This window comes from Tribolium castaneum, chromosome 2, assembly GCF_031307605.1.
Source record: "Tribolium castaneum strain GA2 chromosome 2, icTriCast1.1, whole genome shotgun sequence".
Classification (NCBI taxonomy): domain Eukaryota; kingdom Metazoa; phylum Arthropoda; class Insecta; order Coleoptera; family Tenebrionidae; genus Tribolium; species Tribolium castaneum.
Window position 1 is genome coordinate 14,736,262 of NC_087395.1, and position 22,752 is coordinate 14,759,013.

General features: G+C 38.1%; 5 protein-coding genes across 13 annotated transcripts; 2 read left to right on the forward strand and 3 right to left on the reverse strand.

Annotated features, from left to right (window-relative positions):
• Positions 1 to 3,635: 3,635 nt before the first annotated feature.
• Positions 3,636 to 6,168, reverse strand: U2af38 (U2 small nuclear riboprotein auxiliary factor 38). 2 transcript variants are annotated; one of them, XM_964331.4, is made up of 5 exons: positions 5,988 to 6,148; positions 5,781 to 5,935; positions 5,578 to 5,732; positions 5,333 to 5,532; positions 3,636 to 3,862 (listed from the first exon to the last, which is right to left on the reverse strand). In XM_964331.4, exons 1-5 carry the CDS (start codon positions 6,029 to 6,031, stop codon positions 3,733 to 3,735), a joined length of 684 nt encoding a protein of 227 aa, XP_969424.1. In that variant the 5' UTR covers positions 6,032 to 6,148; the 3' UTR covers positions 3,636 to 3,732. The 2 variants fall into 2 exon arrangements, with proteins under 2 accessions (XP_969424.1, XP_064211061.1); XM_064354991.1 differs by having other exon boundaries at positions 5,578 to 5,935; positions 5,988 to 6,168.
• LOC103314117 (uncharacterized) lies at positions 6,147 to 6,748 on the forward strand. Its single transcript, XM_008199123.3, has 2 exons — positions 6,147 to 6,203; positions 6,260 to 6,748. The coding sequence occupies exons 1-2, from the start codon at positions 6,147 to 6,149 to the stop codon at positions 6,746 to 6,748; spliced, it is 546 nt and encodes a 181-aa protein (XP_008197345.1).
• Positions 6,749 to 7,183: 435 nt separating this feature from the next.
• Positions 7,184 to 18,357, reverse strand: MRP (Multidrug-Resistance like Protein 1). 8 transcript variants are annotated; one of them, XM_015983233.2, is made up of 15 exons: positions 18,185 to 18,357; positions 16,629 to 16,717; positions 16,088 to 16,393; positions 15,002 to 15,262; positions 14,754 to 14,947; positions 14,142 to 14,336; positions 13,459 to 14,092; positions 12,484 to 12,630; positions 12,171 to 12,255; positions 11,039 to 12,121; positions 10,893 to 10,994; positions 9,694 to 9,914; positions 8,620 to 9,039; positions 8,263 to 8,570; positions 7,184 to 8,218 (listed from the first exon to the last, which is right to left on the reverse strand). In XM_015983233.2, exons 2-15 carry the CDS (start codon positions 16,671 to 16,673, stop codon positions 7,645 to 7,647), a joined length of 4,575 nt encoding a protein of 1,524 aa, XP_015838719.2. In that variant the 5' UTR covers positions 16,674 to 16,717; positions 18,185 to 18,357; the 3' UTR covers positions 7,184 to 7,644. The 8 variants fall into 8 exon arrangements, with proteins under 8 accessions (XP_015838719.2, XP_008197328.2, XP_008197317.2 ...); XM_008199106.3 differs by lacking the exon at positions 9,694 to 9,914 and adding an exon at positions 10,119 to 10,342 and having other exon boundaries at positions 14,142 to 14,267; positions 18,185 to 18,356; XM_008199095.3 differs by lacking the exon at positions 9,694 to 9,914 and adding an exon at positions 9,220 to 9,440 and having other exon boundaries at positions 18,185 to 18,356.
• Pih1D1 (PIH1 domain containing 1) lies at positions 16,792 to 20,772 on the forward strand. Its single transcript, XM_008199111.3, has 5 exons — positions 16,792 to 17,027; positions 17,080 to 17,164; positions 19,841 to 20,433; positions 20,473 to 20,616; positions 20,664 to 20,772. Exons 1-5 carry the CDS (start codon positions 16,959 to 16,961, stop codon positions 20,697 to 20,699), a joined length of 927 nt encoding a protein of 308 aa, XP_008197333.1. The 5' UTR covers positions 16,792 to 16,958; the 3' UTR covers positions 20,700 to 20,772.
• LOC103314115 (sphingosine-1-phosphate phosphatase 1) lies at positions 20,641 to 22,608 on the reverse strand. Its single transcript, XM_008199118.3, has 4 exons — positions 22,195 to 22,608; positions 21,898 to 22,148; positions 21,489 to 21,661; positions 20,641 to 21,443 (listed from the first exon to the last, which is right to left on the reverse strand). The coding sequence occupies exons 1-4, from the start codon at positions 22,469 to 22,471 to the stop codon at positions 21,026 to 21,028; spliced, it is 1,119 nt and encodes a 372-aa protein (XP_008197340.1). The 5' UTR covers positions 22,472 to 22,608; the 3' UTR covers positions 20,641 to 21,025.
• Positions 22,609 to 22,752: the final 144 nt, after the last annotated feature.

Here is a 22,752-nt window from a genome sequence, read left to right on the forward strand (position 1 = left end):
GGAATAACGCCATCGTATGGATTTTTTGGCTGCAACAAAACTTGTTTTTCCTTTAATTAAACAAAAATACGTTATTCTATTGATAGAAAATAGTCTCCAGCTCGCGCAATGAATAGTTTACTTGTAGGGGTGCATAGTTAATGTGAGATTAACCTGATTCCTTTGATACACAATGTGTTCGATTGTTGGGTTTTAATTAAAATTGCGTTAATATAAACACATGTTGTTTACCTAGTTATTAGAGTTTATGTACACTTAGATCTCGCGAAAATGTAGGAATTCCTCGTTATTTATTACTGAAGAAATTAGTTCAACAGGCGGAAAGTTATATAAATATTTTGTAGAACTAATCCGAGAATGGATAATGTATGTTAACTGATCACACAAACGTAACGCAAAAGTTGTTTGCGTAATAATTTATTTATCTGTGGTACTTTTTATGCTCACAGTTCCGGCGGCGTCTGTCCCGGCGCATCCACCAAATTTAAAATTAAATTTTCGCTTCAGTGCAATTGTTGTTATTGCTCTTGATTCGATCTTGCGCTTCAGTCTCGCCATCGCGTTTCCAGATCGATCATCTCGCCACTTTAAATAATTTTTAATAATGGCTTCTGGCCCGGCTCTCGTCACTGTTTATCTAACCCTCGAAGCGGCCCCCAACTTATTTGTCACGGACTTTGAAAACGTCAAACATTATCAGAAGCCCGCAGAGTTTAATATGGTAATGCACCCCTCCGTCCCGCTAATGTGTATTTATGATCTTATCTGGCATTCGTAGTATTGTGGATTGCAATCAGGATTATTGCTGCTAATATGTAGATTATAGCTGAATTTACATTTCCTTTGTTCTGAAGCAGATGCTTCCAGAGTAGTCTAATAAGGGTGAGTCAATAGTGGGTTATTTATGACATGTCCTAAAATGCAACCAAAAATACCATTGCACTTACCACTTAGATACGACGTTTGACTCGTAAAAGCATTAATTGAATCAACATTGAAAATACAGAAATAACGCACCATGGACCCATTTTTCTAAAAAATTGATGTTTTTGGGAAAATGTGAGTTAGAAAACGGGGTTAAAAATCTTAGTAAAAAGTTAAATTCAACGTTGGTTTTAGGTGTTAAGGTAGAAATAGTGGTTTTTGTTAAAAAAAATGCACAAAAAATAGAAAAATAACAGAAAACCGTATAATAATCTGAGTTAAATAGTTACACATATTGGAACACTTTCCAGTTTATTATTAGATGGGAAATTAGGATTTATGCCGAGGGTGTTGTGATTCGCGTGTGCCACAGTGGCTAATCCCACAAATCGGACCTTCTGCTAATAAGGAGCTCGTTTCTTCCGCACGTGGTGCCAGGACTTATATTGCGAGAAAAGTGGCTTATTAGAGATAAACACAAAATGTGGACAATGTTTTCTTTCGTTTTCGGAAACTGAATCAACGAATTTAATTATTCAATGCACGAAAAATTGGTTTAGTTTCCATTTTTCTTGAAAAAATTGTCGCAAGCGCTCATGATTGAAAAAAATGCGTGTGCGCTTGCAGCTTTTTGTTTTCCCTTAGGCTTTAGAGGCTGAAATGGACTCATAAATTTAAAGTTTCATTATGATTCTTTGTAATCAAAAATGTGTTTATACAAACATTCTTTTATTACAGATATTAATCTTTCGTTTTTATCATCTCTGATTATTATTTTATAGGGCATTTTTTATTTCGGGCGCAGATTTATGAGAGTGGATTTTAATCCCTGTTCTTTCAGTGAGCCAAAAACTGCATTTCATAAATTTTGTTTTGTTTTGAACCACTTCATTCCCACAATCGATAATTAAAGTTTTATCAACAAAATGTGAAATAATTTGGAAAACTTTTCCAACTAATAATCTATTGTTCGTAATTTTATTACGTTACAGAATGCCAGCAGACCATTTGGCATTTCGTAACTAATAAAACTGTAATATTCAACTAAACTCTAACTTCTCGAATTACGGCTAAATGACTAAAAATTAGGTTTGGAGTCGGTCTTAATTTAACATTATTCACATCGTTATTAAGACTAAACTAATTTTTGTACCGCCAACAAAAAATACAATTTCTTGCTCTTGCATTAGTGTGTGATAAAAATGTTGCGTTTTAAACTCTGGATTTATTGACAATAAATTCCGATCATTTATTATTAGTTATTTCCATGTTTACAAACAGATGCGACATGACAAAAGCGCATTATAAATAAAACAGGCAAAAAATTTCTATAAAAGATGTTTGGTAAAGATTTACTGAACAAAGCTGATTGCAAATATTGTTTCTATTATTTGTACTTGATTTAATTACAGTTTTGTTAAGCAGCATTGAATTTGAAAAACGCCAGAAAGCGTTCTTTGAATTTTTATTTGGCATGAGGCTGGATTTTAATTACACAAAATCGCACGCTGCACTTCCGCTCAATTTTGCGTTCCCTGCCCTATTTGTTCCTTTTTGGAAAATCTTTTATCCAGCGTTAAAACTTTTATTTCGATTTTGATTAAACATTCATAGAAGTTGACTAGATCCTCACTTGACTGTGTGAAAGTTTTTCTTCTTGAAAGTTTATCACGAGTTTGCGTCTCGGCAAAGTTACATCGAATGTCCAGTGAGATGTTTCGCAAATACAAATTTCCATCTCATTAATTCAAAACAAGAGAGTCAGGCTCCGATTTATTTGATCTCCCTATGTATACATTTCTCCAGCACTACAAATTCTATTTGTGACTGCTACAGCACTGATTTATCGCGTTGTTTTCACTATTAATTTCACTACAAAGATCTGTCTTAAAGGTTCTACACTCGTATTAATACTCTAATGTCGAGTCTCTCTATAAGCATTAACAGCTAACAGCTTCCTGTTTTGTCTTCTAAATTCGAGGGAGTTATTCCGTGTGACGGCTTGTAATACAGCCAATTTAACAAACAACCAAACGTAAAGAATGGCTTACAATTATTCACAATGCCGTGTTACACCTGCGCATAATTTCTTGTGTAAAAACATGTTTAAATAACTGTACAATTTGAATCGATTTAATTCAATTTTTTCCCATCTATCGCCATCAAGTTTTTGTGGCACTTTGTTATTTTCGTTTTGTAATCTATAATACATCGCCGTCGGACCGTGGAGTTAATTTTCATGCCGTCATTGAATCGCTGCGTAGTTTGCATATTAAGCCTATTTATCAAGTACAAGATAACTAGAGGGTTTTGCAAATATACAGATGTATTTCAGCCAACGTGGGTCAGCTTACCACAATCACAATCATTTGCATTTCACTCTGATTGCAAAGATGAACACAAATAATCGAAACGATCCAGATTAACTCTCGGAATCTAAACACTTAATGAAACGTCAGCGGAATTAAAGCGACAAACGTTTCAAATCCCGAAATAACGAATCGCCACCACGCAATATGCCCATACCCACATTGGGTAAATCTTTAAATGGTAGTGTGTGGGGTTTGTGAGGTTTGCAACTAAAGACATCGACCGCAAGCAACCTAAACAAACATGCGGTTCGAGTAATTATGCAAACTTTATTAAACTCTCGAACTTCTCCACTTTTATTTAACAGTACAGTTGGGACGCTTCAATAAAACCAGCCGGAATTAATTTAAATCCTTTATTATTTGGAACGAAATCACTTACAACTAGACACTACACGAAATCCAAACTCAAAACTCCTGTGTAAAAATAATTATGAACTTAATATCTGCCGCTGCGCCCCGAGCGATGGCGTGGGGAGCGAGACCTTCTTTCCCTCGACCGAGAACGTCTTCTTGGTGATTTAGACCTAGAACGCCTGCGGCCAGATTTTCGCCGAGAATACAAGTATCTGAAACAATATTTCGAAATCGTATCGAACTTCCTTCTTCCAGCAACTCAACCCATCACAAACTCTTAATTTAATTGCATTACATAATCAATTACACGGTCAAACATGCTCACGTCGAAGCCGGTTCATTATATTAAGCATGAACCGTAATACCTTAATGTATCCATTAATAAATAAGCAGTCGGATATTATTGATATGTTGATGTGTCGCAGGAGCAAAACCATTATCGACAGTTTTAATAATGACGCCAACATTCACGATCCATTTAAAGCCGCTGTATTATTTAGCGAGATTTTTCGGCATCTTCCATTTCCAGTTGTACGACCAAAACAAAGCGAAAATTTCCACACGAGTGCTGAATCATTTCTGGAGCGTACCGTACATTACATATCACGTAACACTCATTTTCTTACAATTCTTCTTTTTTCAACACAAAAATGGTCCGAGATACAAAACGGTTAGAAAAATGCTCTTCGCAACCGGGTGTTTTCTTAAATTAACCGCCGACTATGTGTGGTTTGTCACAAAGCGTCACCAACTCAAAAAAATGCTTCACGATATTAATTTAGTTTGCCAAAGAAACACCGTCACATTCAATAACACAAAACTAAAAATTCAAATCAGTTTAATTATCGCGCTAATAGTGGTTTTAGGGACCGGTATCGCAATCACAAGTTGCTTACACGGTTTCAACCTTTGGCTAATTTGGATGAAAGTAAGTTTCGTATCACTGGGCCTAACAAATTTTGTTATGCACATCATAAACAAAGCCATCAAAGACTTATTTTCAACAATCAACAACAACCTCGATAACTTAAAACACACGACACCGAACGAGACCGTAACAATTTTTAAAACAAATACGGAAATTCATTCCCAAATAACGCAACTTGCGAGACACACGAATTCAATGTTTGCGGTTCCTTTACTGGGAAACTCACTTCTTTCACTCATTCTGACGGTATTTTTCACATACCAATTTATTGTTCGTGTTAACGAAAAAGTTCCACGTGTTTATTTTCTTGTACAAGACACTGTAAACCTAACTCTGCTTGCATTTGAAACCCTGGGTATGGTTTATTCCTGGGATTCGGTGGCCAAAGAGGTAACAATTCCCCAGTTTGGAGAAAAATTGCGAAAAATTGTTTCAGGCCAATAAAACCGGATTACTTGTACACAAATACTGGAACGAATTTCACGAAAATACCACAATAACGAGCGAAAACGACGACAACTTTGGCACAATTTCCCTGCAGTTGTTACAAAGCAAACTGAAATTTACAGTGTGTGGGTTTGTGGACTTGGATTGGTCCTTGATACACTTGGTAAAGTGCCGATTTATTGGGGGAAAATACGGGAATTTCATTTTTAGATTATTCAAACAACAGCAATGTATCTGGTCTGGATTATACAACTCAAATCATAAACAATTAAATAATAAATTTATTTTTCAATAGTTCTTAACTTACCTTCGCAACTCGCGAGAAATCGGCTTCAGGTGCATGAAATTGCAAAAACCTGAGCGTGTACACTCCCCCATTTCGTACTGGCGACAGCAAGCTTCCCTAAAGTCAGTCACGGGGCTCAGCTCGGCATAAACAGGTCGCCCCCCGAACCAACGATTATTCAAATCGTTAACAGCCCTCTCAGCGTCTTCCTCACGTCGAAACTACCAAACTATGTATTGACGAGACACAAGTTTACTGAAACTTACTTTAATGTAGACATTTCCCACAAGGTGGTCCCCCAAATTATCGCACACGTTCATTTCCTCAATTTCCCCGTACTTGTCTTCACATTCTACGAAAACGTCCTCGAAAAAGTTATCGTAATGCTCTTGCATCTCTTCGTCAGAGACGTTTGCAACCACTGAAATTTGGATCGTGAAAAGTGGACACAAACCTGAGGGGAACTTACAGTGACTCCCGTCGGCAGATTTCGCGGAGTTTTGAGGATTCACGTACAAATTCTGCAAAAGACACGTTTGGGAAAACGTTGGTTTGTTGTGTATTCTGGAACAACGATCGCCATGCCGGCAAGCCCCGATTTTGAAGTAGAAAGAGCAGTTGACTCTAAAATAACCCAATTAACGTGCGTTCCCCAACACCAAGACGGTCAACATACTTATCTTTTTCAGTTCCGAAAATCGAAGCCAAGTATTCAGCCATAATTCAGCAAGTTTTTTGAGAATTTACAATGCTGGAAAAACTGACGCCATAACACGCCAAATTGTCAAAAACTGCTCGGTCGGTAGTGCAGTTTCCTGATTCGTGTGGTGTAAACATGGCAGAGTTTGTTGATTCCTTGTTGAAAATAAGCAATTCGCCGGTTTTACAACAAGTAATAAACCGATTTTATTGAGGGTAATAAAAAACTACTAATTTTCAATGTTTCAGTTTTTACATGACTGTATCGATGATTTAACCGGCATAAAACAGGCGAGTTTTGACAACTACAATAGCGACATCGAGTGGACGGTTGACGACTTCAACAAAGCCAAAAAATGTGTTCAAAAAATTTGCCGCGAAAGTGTTATCAACAACGATTTCGATTTAAAAACTGATTTTGGAGAGAATGTGCAAGATGAAATTCGAAAGTGTCTCGAGTTGCGGAAGGATGATATTTTTCAAACACTTGTAAAGGAGAAGTTAGTAAGTAGTGGACATAACTTGGTTCAAAATATTGACTGGAAAGTGAAGTGGGTCCTCGGAAACTCGAAATTAGCGGCAGTGAGAGAACCATTGGTACAAGTGGATCTGCACTGTGTGAAAAACGATGACGATAAATCAAAGAAAAACACGGTTAATTTTGAGGCGAATCTCGAAATGTTGGATGTTTTAATCGAACAGTTGCAAAAAACTTGTGATGAATTGAATAATAAATGACTTTATTTATAGTTAAGTATAATATTAATCATCATGTCATTGTCATAACTCGCCCGATTGTCGCTCGTATGCAACTTTTCACAACTCCCGTTCTGCTGCTATGAGTAAAGATGTGGGATATATTGCTATTCTGCGCGTTCAATCAATCTTAAAGAACCTTCATTATTTTTTGAGAGACTGGCAATGGTTTTTCTTTTTAGTTTTTTATTCTTAATAAGTTCTAAATTTATTTTCATTTCTATATTGTTTATAATTTTATTTTTTTAGTATATTATATTTTCAATTAAGTTTTCTTTACGGTTTAGTTGAACAGCTTTAGGCTAGACTTCGCCTCCTCATCTGTTCATTATTGTTTAATTTTATTCAATAAAGGCTGTATTATTATTGTAGTGCTGAAAGGTAATTGTTTTTTAGGACGATTTTAGTAAAACACAGTTTATTAACATTATTTCTATTTATAAAAAGTTACAGTACAATTACAAGATTAAAAATATTGAATATTGGATATAATAAAACTTGAACAGTTTTGACATAACTGGGGGGAAATACTGTAAGTACTGCAGGATAAATGATACTACAAGTAACATTCTAATAGTGGCAATAATAATTGCAAAACTTTGTTCTTAATTATTAACAAGATCACAATTCTTCAAAGTTTAAATTCACATCATAAGGCAAGTGTAATAATAAAATAAACTAAGTACAAAAATAGAAAAATCTAAATAAATTTTAGGCACCAAAAACTAAATAACAAAAAAGGTTCCAACAATACACTGCAACAAACATCAAACAGAAAATTTCAAACCTATCCCACCAAATTGATTCATTGACTGAACACATCAATTAAGAGTTAAAAGTGACACAAAAACTGAACTTTATTTACATAGTTTGTCGATTCAAACTAACCCTGCATCTTTGCACATACTATAAAATATTGATTGTTGCTGCTTGAGTAGATTCGAAGGCGAATCAAATTCGACTATCCTGCCGTTATCTAGCACCACGACTCGATCCGAGTCCATGATCGTGTTCAACCGATGCGCGATCGTCAAAACCGTGCAGTTTTTGAACTCGGATCGGATCGTTTTCTGGATCAGATCGTCGGTTTCCAAGTCGACAGCGGCCGTAGCCTCATCCAAAATCAGCACTTTCGTCTTGCGCAGCAACGCCCGGCTCAGGCAAATCAGCTGGCGCTGGCCCACGGACAGGTTCTCGCCGCCCTCGGTCACCTCGTGGTGCAGCCCGGCCGTGAGGCCTTTCACAAACGACTTCAAGTGAGCGTGCTCCAGCGCCTTCCACACCTCCTCATCGCTGTGCTTATCGAACGGGTCCAGGTTCATCCGCAGCGTTCCTGAAAACAAAACTGCGTCCTGGGGGATGATGGTGAGCCGCGAGCGCAACGTGTGCAGCCCCAGGTCGGCGATGTTCACGCCATCGATCAGAATTTCTCCCTCGGCGGCTTCGATTATCCTACAATTGGGTGATTACCCCAGTTATGAAGCACGGGGAATTACCTGAACAAGGCCAGGGTGAGACTCGACTTTCCGGCACCTGTCCGACCCACAATTCCCACTTTCTCGCCCCCATTTATGCTAAAATTGACGCCTTTGAGGACCAAATCCAGGCCCGGCCTGTACCTCACGGCGTATTTGTTAAACTGGACTGTGCCGTTTTCAGGCCATTGTGGCGAAGGGGCTTTGTTGGGGATCTCCCAGGGGGCTTCCTGGGGCGCCTCCCCGTATTCCTTGATACGTTCCACGGCCACGATGTTGGTTTCAACGTCGGAGGTCATTCGGACCAACCAATTCAAAGTTTGCGTTATCTATGATTTTTTCTCAAATTATTTTAATTTGTGGTTGTTTTGCGGTTACCTGAAGCGAATATGTGACTGAGAGTCCGACCAATCCGGCATTTTGCGACTCATCTCGCCCCAAAACCGAGAATAAAGCCGCAAAGAAAATGATTAAATTGCCGATCATTTCAAGGCGGACGGCTAGCCATCGATTTGAGATGATACTCGGGTAATAGCAGACTTGATTAACGTCAACTCGGTGCTCCGATTCTTTAATAAACCGGTCCTGTTCTCTGAAAGCTCTAATCGCTTGAACCCCTGTGATGGTTTCCCCGAAATGCGAGTAAATCGGAGATCGAGACACCGACTCTAACCGTTTTAATTGACGTGACGTTGCAACGTAAAATCTTTGAATAAAGTAATACAAAATTCCTATTGGCACTATAACTGCGATAAAGATTGGTGTCGAGACACTGATCACGACTAAAGTACCCAAAACCTGAAATAATCTCGGATTATTACCACCGACTCCCAAAAAACAGGAAAATGTAGCGTGAAGCGAAGCAGTTATATTTAAACATATTTCGTACATTGCACAACATTTTCCCTCAGGCGTATTCAACAAAACATAACAAATGATAAAGCGAAAAACAGTGTGAAAGGCACTTGTAGTTTGTACCTCAAACAGGCAATAAACTCCGTCTGTCATGCCCCAAGGCAAAGAACTATCCATAGTTTCAACGTCTCGAGAAAAACGACCCAAAATTCGTCCAAGCGGAGTTGTGTCAAAGAATAACATCGGCGCCCGCAAAACGCCTCTCAGCATCACCTGGTGCAATGCAATCGAGGCATAGCAACAACCTAACTGAGGCGCCAAATCGGCAAACAATGACATGATGGCTGAAATTTTGAAAGATCGTGATTAAGGACGGGACAAGTCGAGCGCGCGTCCGGTTTTATTAGTAAGAAGGGTTAATGCTTTAGTATGTGGAAGTTTATTGCCTACTGAAAGCAGTTAGCACAGAAATGTGTGGATTAGTAGGCGTGCGTAACGAAAAAGTGATAAAAATTAAAAAATGTTAGGACTGGATGTAAAACAAGGAGAAACCTGCAATTTAAATATAACTGCTGTAACGATTCGTGGGCCACTTACAATGCAAGTGCTCTCGATAACTTCGTAACAATTAAAAGGAAGCTCCTCATCGACCCCGCTCAGATCTTTAGAAAATCTACTAAGAATTCTGCCTACAGGAACTAATTCGAAAAAGCTCATCGGCTGTCGAAAAATATTCAAAAGGAGACCTTTATGAATTTCAGAGGCGGCATTCAAAGATGCGATTGTTAGATTCAATTCCGACGAACAGATCGTTATGGCTACAAGATGAAAGTTTCGGTTAACAAACATAAACGCTACGGCATGACATTATTCTACGGTGGGGTCTCAAGCATTCTAACAGTTCAACCAATCAAAGAAAGCGATAAATTAAAAACGGTGTGTATGTTTTAACAATGAGTGAAAATGTTGGCCTGCTAAACAATATAACTGCTTGACGACTTATGAATAAACAAAACACAAACCGAAAAAAAGCAAGTGATCCATCCTCTGAGAGTCATTGGTAATATGTTATCCAAAGTATCGACGTCTTTGGAAAACCGATTTAGAATGCGTCCAACCGGAGTTACATCGAAAAAAGTCGTACAAGGAACTCGCAAAATGTTGGACAGTAGCAAATGGTGGAGTAACTGAGCTCCGTTCACCGCTCCTATATACAACGACAACGCCGATAACAAAGTGGCAACAGCTGAAAACCGATCACAACTCACAAATTCGTATTTCTCTGTTAAACAAAACAAAAGTGCAAATCAAGCATGGAAATAAAGCCAAGCGGTTAAACTAAATCGGACAAACTGTGTTATCACCCAACATCGCTCGTTAGTGGGACAAAAGCTTGAAACGTTATTTACCGTAAAAAAACTATTAAAGGCTGATTGAAGAGTCATTGGCAAAACGTTATCCAGGATGTTAATGTCGTTAGAAAACCTGTTAAGGATTCTACCTAAAGGCGTCATGTCAAACATCATCACCGGCCAACGAAAACAACTACTCAAAAGAAACTCGTGCGTTCGCACGGCTGCTTTTATAAATCCAAAGGCAAAGGTCACAGAGAAAAGGAAGGCACAAGTACCTACAAGTCGTTAAGGTGATACAAATGTTACTTCGTAATAGAGACGTGTGATTTCAAAATCACACGACCAGCATGCTGTTAGCTACCGGAAATGCAAATAAGAAATAAAGCAGCAACATGCCGCCAAAATAGGATCATTTCATCGCCTACCACAACAAACACTCACCTTGGCCGATGCCTAAGGCCCCGTAAATGCCGAGATAGAAGTCTCGCTTCCCCGTATCCGTCACATTATCCACAACGACCGTGTCATCATCGGCCCACACACCTTAAAACCTACATTACAAAGGCTCACATTAACCACTCACTTACCCAACCAAACGTTTGACCCAATACTAAACCCTTGGAACAACATATTCAGCAAAATCGTGGCCACGGTCAGAAAAACCCCGATTGACTTTAGGTAGTGCTTATAGACAATCCATTTGACACTCCCCGTTTCGGCCTTTTCAACCTCTATCAACTTTTCGCCCTTGACCTTCTTCGCCTCCTCCACAGAGCTCGAGCGGTGCCTCAAACTCTTATCAGCGCTTTCGACCGATTTTTGCCTCTGCAGCGACAGACTCGTCTGGTCCGACCCTGTCTCAGACACCGACTCCGAAACGCGCGACCTGTGCCTCGACAATTTTTTATTAATCTCCTCCGAGACCGCAGTTCCGCTAAGTTGCGACTTGAGCACGTCCAGCTCCTCTTCATCCTCCTCAACCTCATTGATGTGCTGCAAGAGAAACTCCGAAAAGGCCCCTTTCTTGTCGAGCAGTTCCTGGTACGTGCCCCCTTCGGACACTTCCCCGTCCTTCAGCACGATGATTTTGTCGGTTTGGGGCAAATACGTGATTCCGTGCGTGACCAAAACGCGCGTCTTGTGTCTCAAAAGCCCCTCTGGACCGATCACTTTGTCGAAAATGTGTTTGCCGACGTGGCTGTCCACGGCGCTCAGAGGATCATCCAGGAAGTAAATGTCGGAGTTTGCATAAACGGCACGTGCGAGACTGACTCTTTGTTTCTGTCCCCCGGACAGGTTTATGCCCTTTTCGCCGATTTCCGTCTGGTCCCCAGCCGGGAGCATCGCAAAGTCCGGGTTGAGGGCGCACGCCTCGACCACTTTGTCGTACAACGACTTATCGAACGACTTTCCGAATAAAATGTTGTCTCGCAGAGTGGCGTTCTGGATCCACGCTTGCTGGGACACGTAGGCTATAGTCCCTACTGTGTTGACCCGGCCGGAGGTTTTGTCCATCTCGCCCAGGAAGGCAGAAAGAAGACTGCTTTTGCCCGAACCGACTGAACCGACCACAGCACAGAGAGACTTTTTCTCAATTCGAATGTTGATGTTTTTGAGGACTTGCTCCTCGTCCCAGTTGAAACAACCGTTTTCGATCACCAGAGGTGCGCCTAAAATTGGGCTTTTAGTAACACTGGCTCGGGAAATAACTAGACGTACTTTCGTTCGAGTCGTGTGTGACACTTGTCGGATCTAATTCCTCCGCATTCATAAATTTGTTAATTCTCTGAATCGAAACCATGGCCTGTTTAGGGTTAAAGACAGTTTATTTTGTGTCTGACTTGGCCGGGACACGTGATAACACAAAGTTTGAAGTATTAAAAAGCAACAAATGGTGTATTAGTGGAAAATATGCTCAAATTCGTGAAACTCACTCAACTGTTTGTTGAAAAAATCATGTATGTAACTCGAGTGAGTTTCATGAATCGTGTTTAATGTAACAAAACATCAAAATATGGACTAAAAGGCTTACTTGAACCAGGTTTGATATCATCATTGGCAACATGCTCAGCGGAAACCTTAGTATATTGAAGAGAGAAACAGAGACAAAGGCCTTACTCGCATCTAGAATGTTATGTTCGTCCACCATAACATATGTACCGAAAGAGACTAGTGATACCTAGAGCATGCAGATGAAAAAACAAAAATAGAGTAGGCATTAACCCCATCCGTCTTAAAACTAATGGGTCCATAGACCATATCCGTGTTAAAAACGCAATGAAATGTGTTATTCTTGCGGATCATTTAAATATGTACCTCGACGCAGTACACGATCAACATTGGCAGAAGCGACATTGGTAATCGCATTATACCAAATAATGTTATTGAAACAAATACCACTTCGTGTGTGAGAATGTTGTTTGAGTCGATGTAGACGAATACTGCAAAGGTGATCAAAGACACCTGCACATTTCAAAGGATTAAAACAAAATTACAAGTACATCACGCAGTCGGCTAAGGAACCAATCTATCACAGCCAAAATTTTTTTATTAACTCATTCGAAAAAATAACCAATTATTCGTACTCTAGTAACACTGTTTAGTTTAAAGAATGTAATTAAAAAATAATAATTTAGAAATAGCAGCATATTCTATTCGTAGCCTAGCTTTGCCTAAATAAATGTGAAAAAGCCGATGAATTCTGATAAGACTTTACAGATTTTTTTCCTACGAAACAGTTGACAAAAATCAACTGGCTCCGGCTTTATTTACCTAAACCAGATTTAATAAATTAATCACCTAGAAAAACAGTTTCAAAAGCCAACTATTTTTCTATTATTACGTTTGTCCAAGATTAGTACTATTTGTTCAATGATAAAAAAATTCTTTATGTATTTTCCAGATCACTAAAACAATAGCCGACTTACGCACTAAAAAAACCTCGTTGCACCGTCAGGTGGAATTCTTTTTCACAAAACAGGATTAACTTATTGAATTAAAAACTCACCAAAAAGGGGGCACATGACCAAATAAACGACGTGCCGGCGTTCATGTACGCCGCCTCTTTCAAAACCTGTATTTCCTTCGTCCTGATTTTCAAAATTTGTTTCTCAAAACTGGGTTCCCAGGCGTATAATTTAAGTACTTTGATTCCGCTTAAGACTTCGTTCATTAATTTCACCCTCTCGTCTTTATTTTTCATCTGCTTGATTTGCAACACCTTGACTTTATTAGCTATGTACCCGTTAACCGGGATTAAAATGATCATGACGGCCAATCCGGCCAACACCGCGGGCCCCAGGATGTTCCACAAGAAGTACAGGGCGAGAATAATCTGCAGCGGCGCCGACCAGATCATGTTGATGTAAGCGGTCAAGTCGATGAATTTTTGTGCATCCACCGACATCAGATTAACGATTTCGCCAACGGTGCTCTCCTTGCGAGCTTTATTCGACACTCGGAGGGCCTTTTTGTAAATCGCTGACACCAAAGCCGTCCGAATCCGCATTCCCACGACGAACATTCGGTTGAAATACTGCGAAAGGACGATTGTTTGGATCGTCGCGGTGACAAATAGGGCACCAGCGTACAGGAAACCCTTCCATTGCTCCTCATTGTTTTTCACGAACTGGATAAGTAGACTGAACTCGCTTGTTAAACACTTTTCGAGCGTTTTTCCCGCATACTTACTTCAAAATGTGGGGACTGACGAACGTAAGCAGATCTTGGATGAGTTTAAGTAAGGCACCGAATATGAAAGTAGGTCCGAAAGCTTTAACTAGAGCCGGCAGGATCGACGCTTGCTTCTTGGTCGAGCTGTTGACAATATCCACACGTGCTGAGTCAAGTTTATAAGAAGCACGAGTTTGACGAGTAGGAGAGTTGCTGTAAATTGACAACACTGAGGACGACTCGAGGGTGAAACGATACAACAGTGGGTCACGAAAACAACAAACAACAAAGGTGAGAGTGTGAGGGACGAGACAGGCGCTGCTGCGGCTGGTGTTAATATTGTTAAAAAGCAAAAAATTAAAACTAAACTAAACAATTGTTGAACACATTCTTAAAAAGCTTCTTAAAAACGCATATTTTTTGAAAGAATGAAAAATTTACAAATGTAAATAAACCAATTATTCAGTAGTTGATTAAAATACGTAAGATTTACGTCAAAAACTTGCCTACCGTATCTATTATTTTATTTATTTATTTATTTATAATTGTTAATTAAAGTAAAAAAATACATACTTTGTTTGTGACTTATGCTAAAAGCTTCAAGCAAAAGCAGCTTAAGCCTATTGTTACCTTTCGCACTTTTGTAAGATTCTCTTCCAGTGTTTCTCGAACGTTGGCACAACCTCTGATGCTGAGTCTTCGGGTTTCATGTCCCAAAGGTCGCTGTCGACCAAAGGCCGCCTAAAACCCCTCCACGCGAGAGAATCAAACCAGGAAAATAGCAACCGAGAAAGAAAACTACTATTTTCCTCTGGACAAGGATTCTAATAAAATAATTTGATTTAAAGGAGTTATTTGTCTCATTTTTGGGATCGCACCTTTAGTTTTGGATATTCGCTACGTCGTGGAGACCGATCAGCAAAACAATTTAAAAATAACATTACTAAGACCACTGGGTAATAAATTAAGTAACTAATGTAGGAATAACGAGACTCCGGAATTTCTTCCTGCGAGCCTCTGAGCTCAGTTCTGTATTGAAAGGCCCCACAAATCGCCAATGAAAGCCAAAATAAGAACTGTAATCCCGAAGTACAGAGGCCATATTTACGGTTATACACTAAAAGTACTGCTGACAGACCCTAAAAGCAAAAATCAATCAATCAATTTTCGCTCAAGAAAAAATTCAAGTTTACGACGATTTGTTTTCAGTTAAAGCGAAAGTAGTGGATATTTAGTGAAATATCCCTTGATCAGATTTGAGGATATTTCACAATATGTTGGATAAATATTGACAAAAATCATCTCATACAAGAAAGCAAATAGGGTGAAATTTAATAAAATTGGTGTCAACCAAGATACAATTTTGAGATTCACATGAGACGGTTTCAAATTTTTTATTTAAAAAATGATAAACTTCAAATAATCGCACAATGCTTCACTGTACTTTATCAACATTCATGGTGTAAAAGATGTAACAATATATTATCATCAAGGTTGAGAAGACGATAATTTAACTTTTCCAATGATAGGTGATACTGTTGCGACATTAAAGGAATTATAAAAACGTTCATTAGCTGGGGCAATAATTAAGCACTATAAATAAAATAAATAAACAAACAAATAAATCTCTGTACACTTAAAAAGCAAATAATTGTAGCTAATACGAGTGTTTAGATAGCAATCTCTACGAGGACTGCACAATTACCGACGATAATAAAGATAGAACAAATTATTTAACTGTTCATTTTGTATGATTGTATTTTATGCAAATTATTATCAGTCAAGTGGAATTTGGTGTACCTTACAATATCGAATAAGTACGATGTGCGGGCTCGTTTGGCGATAATTTTTTAAAAATAGAACTGATAATAAAGCGACTTCTTGGTCAGTTTTTGAAGGTTATGTCGTTTCTGACGCTGTCATCGTGCTGTCACCCCTGGCCAAAAATGCAGAAATATACTTACAAAAGAAAGCAGTTTAATGACTGGTGTGTAGATATCCACTTTATACACATCACTTTCACTCGAGCTTGCCGAATTAACTGCTGTCACTAAATCAGTAACCGTTAACACAAAAAGAACAGCAGTTCCCAGTAACTTGGACACATTTAACCAATTCCAGGGTATATCCCTCCTCTTGCTGTGCAAAATGTAATAAACTTCTAAACTAGAAAAAGTCCACAGAAACGCACAAGGAACCCACACTAGGACTGTCCGTTCGAAACATTTTGTCAGGTCTGGATCGTTCGTGTGCCATGTCAGCGTCGAATTCTAAAAAAAATAGTCCATGTTTAAGTGAAGATGTTGACCAGTCTTGCGAGATTAGGAAAAAATCAACGACTTGCTGCTATAACTAAATATACAGTTAGCACCGGCGCTATTTAACCTTGTTTATTTTACGTAACTGAAGTGCGATATTTTGGAACCGGGCAAAAACAGTGAATTAAAAACGCACCAACGATCGGCTGTCTTGCATTTTTTACCCGAATTTTTACGCCACACTTACCCAAAATTCGGAGCCACAAAATTTATCCATAGTGCTTGCAGCCATTTTTTACCAGGAACTGCGCAAACTCAAACCCATTCGCAAAAATCCTGAAAACAAAAAATATCATTTTAAAATTAAAAATAAATCACAACAGTTTATTTAAATTTTGGTATAACTATCGATAGTCAATAATCGGGGCAAAAAACACAAAATTACGAATAAAATTTTTCGAATCACGCGGTATTAGCGAACACGTGACTTAAAAAATGACAGTTGACTACTGTCATTTTTGCGAAGTTTGTTCAATAATTTGTTGTGATAAAAACTGGTAAAACAGACTAATTAAAAATGACCAAGTCTTCAGGAGTATTCCTCGATGTTGACCCTACTATTGTAGAGAATAATCTACGGTTTGCGGTGAGTCAGTTGTGCTTTTACCGATTTTTTAAGGTTAACTTTTGTGCTTCAGACCGACGCAAACGAGGAAGAATTTAATAAAATATTTAACCCGCCAGGGGAACAGTTCCCGTCCAAATTGGTGAAACCATTTCCCGGTAAGCCTTATCTTTGTGGCACTCGTTATCACACCTTGTGGGTGAATTCGGCAAATCCTCCCGTTATTGTTGATAAAACAAACAATTCTAGAAGTTAACAAGATAATAAGATAATGCAAGTCACCAGAATGGTGCTCGTGCAATCACAATTAAAAGCAGAAGGTTGCATTTTATCGATTAAAAGTTTTACAGTTATTTTCAACTACAAACATCCGTTTAGATTCTGGTTATTTAACAACAGTCCATGAGAAATAATCGTTTTGTATGTTTATTTAATATGCATAATGTTTCCTGTTTTGCACAATTAATGCTAGATGTTAACACCAGTCACTAATACAATAATGATTTTATTTGGTGGTAATAATGTGAATTGAAAGCCCTCAAATTTGTACCGACTTATTTTTTATCCAAACAGAAAACATTTAACTCCAAAGTAATTAATTACATTTTAATCCTCCCACAAGCGTATTTACTTGAGAAAAATATGGAATTTCTCATATTTATTACAACCGGTTTTAAGGAAAAATTCGAGGATGGGTTTAAATTCCTCTCTTTCACCTTTAAAAATAAAATATGAATTGCATAACTCTGGAAGCATCAAGGTCGACTTACAGCCGTAAACAATTCACAGTTTAGGTAATTTAAAAATAGAAGATACTGAGAACTAGTGGCACAAAAAATAATTACGAGACACGGAACTATCACAAGTGACCGTCATTATTTAATTTATCGTCTTGCGGCAACAAATATTTTCAATAAAAATCGTAATTGTTGTTAGGCAAGAGACCGGGTTGTGCAATGTGCAAGAAGTAGATCATTCAATTCACTATTAATCTACTCGGTGACAGTTTGTCCCAATTTCCTTATTCAATTTCGGAAGAAATTTGTTACCCTTGACTCACCCTACAATTACAGATAACGAACGAAAAGTCACGATACGCACACACCATGTCAATCGAGAATAAATCAAGGCTTTCGCGAAGACAGCAGTTCAATGTTCATGAACACGGTGAAAATTACCTTTTTGTGTGTTATTTTGGCAGTAGCACCACTTTTAATTGCCACAAACTAAATGAAATTGCAAATCGAAAAACCGCTATTTATGTAGAAGCCGCGAAAAGTGAGTCGAAAATTTCGACCGCGCTTTACTCGCGTCACCACTTGAATGATGGTTATCTGCTCGGTTCTCACATTGTATCTACAATAAATGATACAAACAATTGGCTTGACGAAAATGCGATTTGTAACTGGTTATAATCACTCAAATATTTTCGGGCTTGAGTCCGGTTGGAGAAATGGTTAAAATTGTCTAGAGGAATTTAAACTCAAACCGAGGTGAATATCAAGCGGTCAGGGTTGCGTTAGGTCAATAATTCCATTTATTGCATTTATAGATTTACTACAGTTTGTGACATAATTAAAAATAACAACATGACTTTTAAGTATCGGCTTCAATTATTATATTATTGATTAGTTGATTGCCCTCATCTTAAATTCATATCGGAACGGTTTTTTGCTTTATCACTTTTCTAAATCGAAAAGTCATGCAGTTTTAGTTGCCCTTCATATAAATGTATTTCACAACATTTTGTAATCAATTTACTAAAAAGTAGACTATACTTAAATATGCTTTTATTGTCACTTGGCGTAATTAAGCGCTCGTTTTAATAACACTGAAAGTAAGAAATATCCTAATGTTGCTGTAATTACAAGCCCAAGGGAACAATTTTTTTCTCATCTCAATTGATTTAAATTTGCTGTATTTGTTTATAAAGTGACCTTGAATGCCAGATAATCCTCTGCTAAAGTGTGATTCCTATTTTACATGGAAATACATTGATCGATTGCTAACAAGTTGTTTCTTTATTGATTTATTCATGTTACCAACCTGTCCGCGTTTTATTTTCGACTTGAGTAGCATTGTTGTCAAATCAATAATCTGGTGCAGCTTTAACAGGAGTGATGTCATCGTGAAACAACTCAATTAAAAAAATTATGATTGAATTGTTAGCTACAATAATCGAAAGATGGGAAAGGAATTAAAATATTTGCCACATGCTGCCATAAAACAGGAGATAATTATAGTAAATTAAAACTTGTTGTCTACTTTATAAAAGACTTTATTTTTATTTTTCTCCATTAAAAAGTTATTATAGTTCCTATAACAAAAATATATTTGAACCTTTTTTCCACAGATACAGTTCTTCACAGTTATATTTTTGGTGTTATAATATTAGAGCTTTTTTTTATTTGATTTTTTAATGAACGTTCTATAAGTATTAAAATTTCTCTGGTGATTCACGTACAATATCCTATTGTTTGCATTCGTCGAAATTAAATAACGCTGATGAGTGGGTCTGGAAATTAGTGTCCTTGAGTATTGTTAAATTTGTACTAGGACAGGGTTTCGTTATTAAAATCACTTTAACCTCATACGGTGCCTAATTATGTAAAAATTATTCTTGTCCAAATATTTTTACTACAAAATACAATTTTTGCGGCATGAAGTCGAATTATGTTTAACAGAGTTCATGAAGCCGGTTAATGACTTTTAAATTGATACGATACATTTATGGGTCTTAATTTTTATGGCACTCATTTAAATAAATGGTTACGCAACAACATTGAATAGTTATAATTTATAACAGATATGATAATTTGAAACATCGTTTACAGGGTTCTGTATCAAAACCCACGAGATCGGTTCCGATACGAAATTCTTCGTCAACATTTGCCACACTGACGCAATTCCAGCCCCGAAAGACATTTCAGAAAACGAGCTGAAAGATATCCTGAACTCTGACGATGCGCCGAATTTTCGGGTGCCCATGAGCATCGGCGAAATACGCAACGATAAAGATAAGAAAGGAGAAGATGCTAAAGCTTGCGATGTCGCCATTCATCCCACTTTTTTCAAAAAAGTCGAGCAAAGTCAGCTATTTAAAAGTTTCTTTGTTACGATCGTTTTCGAGGGATTGAAGGACAAATATGGGATTATATGCAAAGACGAAAAAATTATCTTGCAGAATAGGAAAGCGTTCGGTAATTTGCAAGTTCATCGGGTACAACAGCGCGAAATTGACGAAAAAATGAGAAGTGCGAAGTCGCCTATTGAAGAGCTACGAGGTAATAATGAAGCTCCGAGGGGAAAACCGTTGATTGAAACGATCTCGAGTAACGAGATGAAGTGCAGAGAACCGGAGTATAGATTATTTAGGCGGAAAGCGAAACCGAATTGTTTGATCGGAGAATTTAAATTTCCAGATATTGTAAGTTAGTCTGTTCTTTGTATCGTAATTTTTTGTAAGATTTCAGCCAAAGAGCTTACTCTCGATATTGGCGAAGACCGAATTGTCATAGAATCAACTTCAAAGCACTATTTACTGGACGTGTTTGTCCCGTTAGTAATTAGGCAAGCCTCTTGTACTTCAACGTTCAGTAAAGCGACAAAGGTGGGTCAATCAAATAGGAAAACATTCATTTAATTATTTTATTTCAGGTTTTAACAGTAACAATGCCCCTCGTGGGAGGTTAATTATTGCATCATTAGAATCGTTAAATATTTTTAGAATAAATTTAATTACAATAAAAATTGATTATGAAATTTACCTAACTACACTATGGCGTTATGAAATTGATGTTTGTATTACTTTATCACAAGCCTGTCGCACTTTTAGCCCTAATTTTCACTGTATTGAGCATTGCCAGCAGAAAAATGATATGTACTGAACGGTGATTTACCGATTGTCTCAGTGATAGCGCATCTGATCTACAACGGTTTAATAAATGTGACAGATCGTTGACTATAAACAGTCCAATAAAATTAAATAAAAAATAAATAAACATGAATCACATTAACTATCAAATTTCTGTAAAAAACGTGGGTCTTTCAATTCGCAAATATCTGAATAACTGTGGAATGAAATAAAGAGCGTTGAACCCGATCATACCACAAGTGACGTATTTGCAACCCAAGTCGACGATCGTTTTGTGCTTATTACTCAGCGAGTTATCAGACTTTTTTAAAACATCGGCGTTTTCTTTCAAAAGGGCGCAAATGAAGTTGTATGAGGCGGTTTTGGACACAGCTCTGGTTAAAAGAACCAAAGCAAAACCGATTATTGTGCGCAAGATGGTACAACCTAACATGGTGTAAGAAGGCCACATGATGGGATAAGGTGGGGTCAAGTCTGGAGTCGTCATTACCCCCAACTGGTAGTTGAGCCAAGCCCCACAATGGATCCCCACACAAACGGAGAGAATCATTGCCGTGTCACCCCTGAAAAAAATAATTAGTTTTTTGCGACTGCTAGTAGAGGAGTACCTTGTAGGTGTCCATTTACCACTGTTTGGGTAGTAAACAATCATGAGGATTGAAACTACCAACAAAAGAAAGGGGGACGTGGGGTCCGTTAGTAAATAATTGTCTAAATAATCAACTATGGGGATAAGGGGAGTCATTATTAGGACGGTGAGGCCTAAACCAGCGACGATATCCTGGAAGAAATAATTTTGGTCATTAGTAAACCGGTTTAAGGCCGATTTTTCCAACAGGCAATTAGTTATCGGACAAACATAAATATTTATCACTTATCAACCATTGATGTAATAAAAGGAAAAGACTTTAATGAATCATTCGACCTGATTTTTATCAATTTTTAGAATTACTGAGGCATTGTTATGATACTTTAGGTCGATAAAATTCCAATTGCCACCTGTGTTTGAGTACTTACCAAGACCGAATGCATGCCCAGATACAGCCTGCTTAGGCATACAACAGAACACCACAGAACTGCAATAACCAGACCTAATGGAATGTTGTACTGGTACCTATTCACTGTACACAACAGGAACGAGAAGGGAAAGGCCACAGCCACCATGGCATGGGTCGAGGGCATGCCATACTCCAAAGACCACTTGCTCTGGAGCCTTACAACCGGGGGCCCTGGTCTCGGCCACCGAATTATGTCCTTAACGGCCTGACCTACATTCGAATTAAAGACTACATTTCCGACATTTGATAAACATACCAATGTACATGACTATGGTCCAAATTAGCACAACCCTGCGCCCCACAGCCCCATCGATATTCCAAAACCAAAACGGAATGAAAGACGAATAGAAAGCCTCATCTCCGAGTGCCGTCCCAAAAACGAACAAATAGTACCAGAATTTGTTCGTTATCACGTAGCTGTTATCACTTTCTTCATTGCTGGTGCTGGACTTTCCGGTTTTTGTTCTAACCCCAAAGTACTTTTGGATCTTCCACACCAACTCCGGTTCTTTGAGATCTGATAATGACAACATACCGAACTTTTTGTAGGACTTGGGCCGGGTTGAGTGAACGTGTCTCACTGATTATTCGCTTAAAAACGCTACAAATTTAACTTTTATCGCTATTTACTTTGGAAAATCGGACAAGATCGGAATGTCAAATTCAAGATGCAGGGCGCCAACACAACCGCAATGCGGATTTTGGTTCAAAATAATAATATTGAAGTACTTATGCCGATTATCGTGCTACATGTATGGTTGTTTGGGTGTAAGTGGCCCAAAATAATAAATTGTTTAAAAAATGGGCCAAATTT

Bases quoted from the DNA above. Each gene is read 5' to 3' on its own strand.
- U2af38 (XM_064354991.1), bottom strand. From the start codon at position 6,031: ATGGCTGAATACTTGGCTTCGATTTTCGGAACTGAAAAAGATAA. The intron at 5,936-5,987 runs GTATGTTGACCG...GGGTTATTTTAG, and splicing joins TTCGGAACTGAAAAAGATAA to AGTCAACTGCTCTTTCTACT. The intron at 5,533-5,577 runs GTAAGTTTCAGT...ATAGTTTGGTAG, and splicing joins TGGGAAATGTCTACATTAAA to TTTCGACGTGAGGAAGACGC.
- LOC103314117 (XM_008199123.3), top strand. From the start codon at position 6,147: ATGGCAGAGTTTGTTGATTCCTTGTTGAAAATAAGCAATTCGCCGGTT. The intron at 6,204-6,259 runs GTAATAAACCGA...TCAATGTTTCAG, and splicing joins ATTCGCCGGTTTTACAACAA to TTTTTACATGACTGTATCGA.
- MRP (XM_008199089.3), bottom strand. From the start codon at position 16,673: ATGGCTGCAAGCACTATGGATAAATTTTGTGGCTCCGAATTTTGG. The intron at 15,263-16,087 runs GTAAGTATATTT...TTTTGCTTTTAG, and splicing joins TCATTAAACTGCTTTCTTTT to GGTCTGTCAGCAGTACTTTT. The intron at 14,093-14,141 runs GTAAGTATGCGG...AAGCGAGTTCAG, and splicing joins GTCAGTCCCCACATTTTGAA to TCTACTTATCCAGTTCGTGA.
- Pih1D1 (XM_008199111.3), top strand. From the start codon at position 16,959: ATGACCAAGTCTTCAGGAGTATTCCTCGATGTTGACCCTACTATTGTA. The intron at 20,434-20,472 runs GTAAGTTAGTCT...ATTTTTTGTAAG, and splicing joins AATTTAAATTTCCAGATATT to ATTTCAGCCAAAGAGCTTAC. The intron at 20,617-20,663 runs GTGGGTCAATCA...ATTTTATTTCAG, and splicing joins CGTTCAGTAAAGCGACAAAG to GTTTTAACAGTAACAATGCC.
- LOC103314115 (XM_008199118.3), bottom strand. From the start codon at position 22,471: ATGTTGTCATTATCAGATCTCAAAGAACCGGAGTTGGTGTGGAAGATC. The intron at 22,149-22,194 runs GTATGTTTATCA...ATTCGAATGTAG, and splicing joins GACCATAGTCATGTACATTG to GTCAGGCCGTTAAGGACATA. The intron at 21,444-21,488 runs GTACTCCTCTAC...TATTTTTTTCAG, and splicing joins GGTAAATGGACACCTACAAG to GGGTGACACGGCAATGATTC.